This window comes from Cibotium barometz, chromosome 3, assembly GCF_041138505.1.
Source record: "Cibotium barometz isolate CiBa-2024 chromosome 3, ASM4113850v1, whole genome shotgun sequence".
Taxonomy (NCBI): Eukaryota; Viridiplantae; Streptophyta; class Polypodiopsida; order Cyatheales; family Cibotiaceae; genus Cibotium; species Cibotium barometz.
Genome location: NC_141048.1, coordinates 73665504 through 73672936, shown reverse-complemented (window position 1 = coordinate 73672936; position 7433 = coordinate 73665504). Strand labels below are relative to the sequence as shown.

Genomic DNA, 7433 nt, shown 5'->3' with positions numbered 1-7433 from the left:
ACGCTAGCTACTTCGACCTTGTCGAAGAAGACCGGAACCGCTACCCTATCACACTCAAATTCCCAGGCCTTCCTCATGCTTATCGGCCATTGTTGGAGGCCATTGGGGCAGCCTTTGGGCTGGTCCTACAAGTGCCCACCATCCCAAGTTTTCGCACTTCTGCTACCCAGGCAATCACGGCCTCGGCTGAGGTTGTTCCCAGGGTTATGGTGTTGGCTCGTGACAATGAGCCTTTTGAGAATTTTGTCCTCCTTCCGAAACCTAATGGTCCCTTGAAGCAACATATGGAGACGTCAGGCAGACCTGACCAATGCCAGGTCTGTCACCAAGTGGGCCACTTTGCCCGGGATTGCCCTAGGGCTAGGGGTCATAGGAGGCCGCGCAAACACGCTCCCCAAGCAACACACCCTATTGCTCCACCTCGGCCAGCCTTTTGCCGCGAGTGGCGGGTCGTCTCTCATGGCCGCCCTTTAGAGGGAACGTTGGGGCACAAGATGAGGCCATTCCCAAAGACAATGTACATAGTGATTATGTATTGGGTCAGAGTGATGACTTTGCAGAGTCATGCTCACAAAAGGATGTTGCATCACGGCAGAATGACTTTGTTGAGTCCTCCTTGCTTGGGATGGATAATATGCAAGATGCACTTGGTATGGATGCTCAGGACATGTTGCCAGCTTATGAGGCCTTGTAGGATGTGTAGCAGATTTATGTCACGGTGTCCCACAGCGCACCCATGCATTGCGCACGTATGCAGAGACTGCAGAGTCAAGGACATAGTGAACATGCTCACATTGGACTTTGCTCCAAGGATTACCCCCTTCTACAACATTACGGCCAAGTGGTTGCTAAGGTCCGAAATCAAAACCTCCTCTTTACCATGAGGATTATGTCATGGAATGTGCAGGTTCTAGGGAGGCTTCCAATGCTGTGGACCTATGGATGTGTTGCTTCTGCAAGAGCACAAATTGGATATGTTTCGGTGTGGTAAAACTGGTAAGATCCTCTCTTGACACACTTTTTGGTCCTGTGCACATGGGACCAAAGGTGGGGCATACATTTCAATGTCAGCATCACTTTTGCCTCATGTTATTGGGCATGGGTTATCAGTACAGCGGCTTATGGTTTTGCAAGAGGGACTAAAGCTGGGTATCTTGAATATCTATGCCCCTAATGTACAAGGAGAGAGGGTGGCCCTCTAGGGCACCATCACAAAACTACTACCCCTAGCTGATCATTGGATTGTTGGAGGAGACTTCAAAATGGTTGAGCAGCCATTGGACAAAAAGGGTGGCTGTGAGGGTAGAGCACACCCCTTGGAGAGAGCCTCCTAGAAGAGATTTATATACTTTCCTTCGATGGCAGGGATTGTTGGACAAAGGATGATTTCCAGAGGAGGCCTAACTCTTTATCTTAATCATGGCATAACTGTAGAAGCGGGGATGGATGCATCTTTGCACGGTTGGACAGATTTTATGTGGATGACTGGGGCCTAGATAGAGGAGGCTCTATTGCCATCTTGCCAGGTACTACCAAATCAGATCATTGCCCAGTTGACTTGTGCATCAGGGAATTTGGGAGCCCGTGCCCGGGGCATGCGATGCTCATGCCCAAGCTTATTACAAAGGATATGTGTGCCTCTTTGGATGGCCCCTTTTTGACGGATGAGCTGAGACATGCTTTGCACACCCTTTCAAAAGGCAAATGCCCAGGGGATGATGGCCTCTCTCCATCCTTCTTTTTGCAGTTTTGGGATTACATTGATGATGATGTTACTAGGGCTCTGCAGGAGATGTGGTGTATTGGTATGATGCCCCCTTGTATCACGGAGGGTCTAATCCACCTTGTCGTAAAAGGTGGGGACAAGACCAATATTAGATAATGGTGGCAACAATAACTTGGGCTAGGCATTACCCACAAACACGTCAGATTAAATAAGGAGTGCTGAAGCACATCCAAAAAGGCTTTAATAACAGCTAATCAAGGGATTTATTTAACTGCCATTCACCCTCAACTTGGCCCTTCGTTTCCTTTAGAGAATAACATACTTGAAAAAGCATCTACTAACTCATAACCAGCCTCTACAAGTGCAAATGAAGAGCTTACTTGCAGACAAGCCAAGATATAAATAGTAAGTTGAAGCAGTTCTGTCCCGCTTGATAAAGCACTGTACCATGAAATCCCGGGGTCCAGGCTGCGAAAAAAAATGTGTCAAAACACAAACTTTTCAAAAAAAATAAGCCGCCACACCTTTATATGCTCTTGATAAAGAGACGTCATCAAAAGTCTATTTTTCAAGTCTTGAAACTTCAGTATAAGAAGCACTGGAGAGACAAAGTAAAGACTGCCAATAACTTGAGATTCGAAACGTAAATGAAAACCACTGAAAGCTTATCATCACAACATTTGCATTTTCATAAACATACCATACAATAAGCATTAAAATGATAGAAACTATCAAACTTGAATTACATCTAATCCCTAACCCCTAGCTTTTAAAGCTGAAATCTCAAAAATTATCTGCATAATGTATCCAATGTAGTGATTATTTACTCGAGGAGTAAAACACAAAAACGGCAAGGCTATGTTCAAGAGACAGCAAAGAAATAAGAACTGAAAATTCGCAAAGTTGGTCAAAGAAATCAAAAGCATGACTTATTGAATGTATGGTGCTGAAGATCTAAAATGAAGAACAAACCTTGTCCAACTAAGAAAAGCTATGGCTAAGACTCACTAAAGATTGCAACATTTTGGCATGCTCTAGAACAAGGATGGGCACCCCCACAAGCATAGACTCCTTGGTAAGGTGGTTATAACATGCACACATTTACCCGGAGACCTTAAATACTTGCTTACTCATACATCACATAATACATAACTGAAAATGAAACATCTGCAAGATAAATACAATTGCTCTATGCTATGTACTTGTGCCTGTGTAAAGGTACACCACTTTGGGAGCTGAAGATGGGCAATTCCTCCCCTTTTGGTTCTTTATTACCAAAAAGGGTTTTCATATTTGTACGAAGTTTGGCAGCAAGTCAAGGGTTTCACCTCCAATACGAGATTTTCATTACCAATACCAATAACTTGAGGATGAGTCCTCTGCCACGTAACCTACCTTGCAAAAAACTTCCTTACCAAGCAGTCTGCCTTGCAAGTGATCCAAAGCTTGATCCATGCGTTCAAGCAAGAAAATAAATCCCAGGAAAGAATAGTATAACAATAGACAGGCATAATCAATGGAATGGCCCATCCAAAAAAATAGCAAAGCCAACAAATAGTGCGCAGCAAAAAAATGCCCACGAACACTGAGATGCACAATATTCTAACACCCCCTCCGCAACTCATAGTGTGCAAAATTCTGTAGAAGATAAGCTCATGAAGATGCAACCATGGACCCTCTAGTGCTGCAAATACCAGAATCACCTCGGAGAGAGCACCCACCAACTTGTTTCCTCGAAACACAACGCCACCACGAAGACAAGAAAAGAGAGAGAGAGAGAGAGAGAGAGAGAGAGAGAGAGAGAGCAATTGTTGACAAGATCACCTTTATTATAGCATGAGGCTTTTACAATGGCAATAGCCAGCAAGAGAGCATTACAATGTGTAGGGATTGGATACAAGTAGTGATGATGAGACCCTTTATATAGGGATGCTAGGGAGTGGGCCGACTGCATATAGAGCTGGCCGACAGCCTCATGACCCATAAATGAAGGGAAGAATACATAAAACCCAAGGCACAGTCCCAAAAACACTGAGATGCACAATATTCTAACATTTCTATGGTAATGGAGGCACTCTTCCAGACAGTCACTACATCCACCACATCCGGGACATGCATCCCTCGCAACTTCGGAGGCTTGCTTTACAGTCATCCCAGCAGCTAACAGCCCAGGAACCTCATGGTATGCTATTGTATGTGCATGGTTTGAGGCTCACAGACTCCAAGTGGATCGGCTCCCACCACTTCAGTACAATCTAGATGCCCCCTTCCTCAAGCTCATACACAAGGGCAGGATTACACCGTTAGAGCCATTGCACACGAAGATGCAACACTATAGGGATCATTTCTTGAGGCTCCCAGATGATGGCTGTGTCCCGAGGCTGAGGTACCTTAATATATACATGTCACGCTCCATGCAGATTGTGGTTGGCCAGCTACAGGTAACTTCACACCGCCTTCAGATAGAGACAGGGAGAGCTGAGAGGATACCCTAGCAGGACAGGACCTGCAGATTGTGCCAACGAGAGGTTTGAGTTAGAGGAGCACCACATTTGCCATTGCCCATTATACTACAAGACCCGGGGGAGATTTCATTGCCTTTTCAGAGAGGGCTTTGGGCCCCTGCCCTGCCTCGGACTCTTCCTGAATCCTCCTTGAGCTCTGTCGACACACAGAGTCACTCCTCAGAGAGTCGCAACCCCGACACCACCCATTCCCCCTCGCCAACCATCACCCATTTCTTCTGACACAGGCAACAGACAACGGTGGACCTACCTCCCATAGTGGAGCACAGAGCCTTGGCTGCACCATCCTCTAACAGACCACAACATGGAGTCATCCTAGATTGAGCCACTACACTCCAACAAGCCCGGCGCCCCTGACCCCACCCCACCCACCAGTTCCAGATTCAAGAGACTTTTCAGCTACATAGGGTCACTTTCCCAACACCAGCCGATCTAGCGAGCCTATCGACTCTACCTATATCTCCCATGCTGGATATCCTGGACAGACCTGCATGGTCTTCAGATGGACCGCCTTCCCCCTTTTTAGTACAGCCTAGGCTCTCCATTTTTGGATCCCTCTTGATACGAGATCAACCGTATCATTTGCCTGGACTTCCAGCTTCACATGAGTCGGACATGGATATTTTGTTTTACGAGCCGGGGTTTACAGGGCACAAATGATGCCTGGACTTCCAGCTTCACATGAGTCAGACATGGACATTTTGTTTTACGAGCCAGGGTTTACAGGGCACAAAATGTGCCCTGTAAACTTGTAAGGAAGATGCTTTTGTCATTAGAGCTTCCCACCAAGTTTCAGTTCTATAGAGAGCACTTCTTGAGGGTTTCAAAGGATGCCTTCAGTGAGGCACCAGAGTATCTTCACAGACACATGTCACATGCGATGAGTATTGTCGTTGGTGAGTTAAGGGTGTCCTTCCACTGCCTCAAGATTGAATCTGGGAGAGCTAAAGGCATTCCACGGAGGCCCAGATATGCAGGACTGGGGAGATTGACTCTTGAGACAGAGGAACATTACATATGCAGGACTGGGGAGATTGACTCTTGAGACAGAGGAACATTACATATGCAGATGCCCAGTCTACTATGAGATATGCAGCAGATTTCATTGACTCTTCCAAAGATGGTTTTGGCCCCCTTTCATGAGTGATGCAATATAGAGATCACGGGTGTTTGGGCTGGTACTTGATGGAGCTTTGTCATCATCGGGAGAATTGGGTGAGGCAGCACTCAAGGAGACACGATGAGTCAAACACCTCTCAAACCTTCATCACAGACTTTATTGGTTCCCATTAGATGATCACAATGCCCACCACCCAGACTCGTCCAAGAGGGAGCACAAACGGTACAGATATGGTGACCGAGAGATACCTGGCTTAGGCAACCTTGAAAAACACAAACAACACGCAAACTTTGCATTTTTATGTCTCCCCTAACCCTGCTGGATTAATCCCTAACCCCAAGAGTTAGTGCTAGGTACGTAACATTATGCCTCATAAATACCACTAACTCCCCATAAGATACCTAATCCTGCTTAACCTAGCCTGACGTTAGACCTATTGACTTGCTAGGGACTTGGGAGGTAGCACACTTCCCGAACCATTGATGTCCTCAGCAATGAATCCGGGAAACAACTCTTCAGACTATGCACTGACTCCCACGTAGCCTCATCCTGAGACCGCCTTTCCATTTGATCAAGTACTCATAGTATATGGTATTATAAGACCGTCTAATACGTTGACTCGAGTTCCACAAGAATATACCTAGGCATGTCCTCAAGATTAGGGGATCTCCTCCACTAGCACAATCTCATTAACTTCGCCCAAACTTTCAAATGACTGGCATCAAACATAGGTGAATCTTGATTCCACCTGAAATTGCGAATCAGTAAGCTACATCACTTATCTTCTTTGTGTTCTAATAAGGACCACAACACCTAGAAGACAACTTGTATTGCTTGCCAAACCTCATAGTCTTAGAGTCCTTCAGGACTTTATGGTACACTCAGATGCCGTCCTGCCCATCATTGGTAAGTGTAATAATGAGCACGATCATGGGCACTGTTTATGCTTTCCTTTGCAATTTTCAGCATGTCTTGCATGTCTTGCAAGAAGTCTACCACGTTGATTGCAACATGTGGATTCGAGAGAAAAAATTGTGCTCGTGGTGATTTTGGAGCACACCCTATACTAATGCAGATCTTAGTAGCAGCACACATGCATCTATCAGAGAAAAACAGCAATCGACAAGTGCAAAATGGTACCTGTTTGAGCGAGATTGGGAAAGTGAATTTCCCCGACTGCTCGAGTGTCTTGACAAGCTCCAGGGTGATATCTCTCCAAGCCCTGCAAACCGCTGCACATGCCACGACATTCTTCCGGTTGGGCCAAACACCCTCACTCTCCTCGACCCTACGTAGGACATCCCTCAGAAGCTCTGGTGGCATGTTGGCCCAGCAACTTTGTTCAACCAGACACGTGCAGCTTGCTCTGTACGTGCTCTCACCTAGCACTGCTCTCTGGGATCTTGCTCGTTGAAGAGGGAAGATCTTCACCTCAAAATTCCGCCGGGATATGTTCCCAAACCCATCTTTTATGTCTTGAAGCTCCCGGATCAAACCCTTGAGAGGCATCTGAATATGCGCACACACACCCCTTCTAACAGTGCGCGCGCACACAGAGAGATGGTATTATCAGAGACATCTGAAGCAACAATACTGGGAATGCATGTATCGACCGAAATTGCGCTGATGAACAGGCCGTGGAATGTCAAGATTGAAGAGATGATCGATAAAGCGTAGTAGTGTCAACAAAGCTAGCTTGAAATATGGTGAGGAGGGGGACTCGGGAGATCAAAGGTGGACTAAGTAGGTTTCCAAGTTGATGATCTAAGGTACTTTAGTGACAATGTTTACATACTAGTTGTTAATATATGGTACCAAAATTTTGTAGACAGATTAATTAATTAGATGAGGGAAGGAACCTTAAAAATTTGTTTAATTTTTCTTAGGTTTATTAACCTTAGGCGACCAAAGAAGATTTTTAAAAAAAAATATCTGAAATGTTCGTAGAATCGTCTGAACACAGGTATTAAAGGATCGCATGAGCGCGACAAGAGAGGGAGGGGATACATCGAGAGAGAGGGATACAATGGTCGAAGGGCCGCAGGGGGTGACCAATGGCGCA

General features: G+C 45.8%; 1 protein-coding gene across 1 annotated transcript; it reads right to left on the bottom strand.

Annotated features, from left to right (window-relative positions):
* Positions 1-2053: 2053 nt before the first annotated feature.
* On the bottom strand, positions 2054-7130 carry LOC147640512 (tubby-like F-box protein 14). The gene is made up of 2 exons (XM_086823752.1): positions 6512-7130; positions 2054-2194 (listed from the first exon to the last, which is right to left on the bottom strand). Exons 1-2 carry the CDS (start codon positions 6878-6880, stop codon positions 2069-2071), a joined length of 495 nt encoding a protein of 164 aa, XP_086679878.1. The 5' UTR covers positions 6881-7130; the 3' UTR covers positions 2054-2068.
* Between the last annotated feature and the right edge of the window lie 303 nt (positions 7131-7433).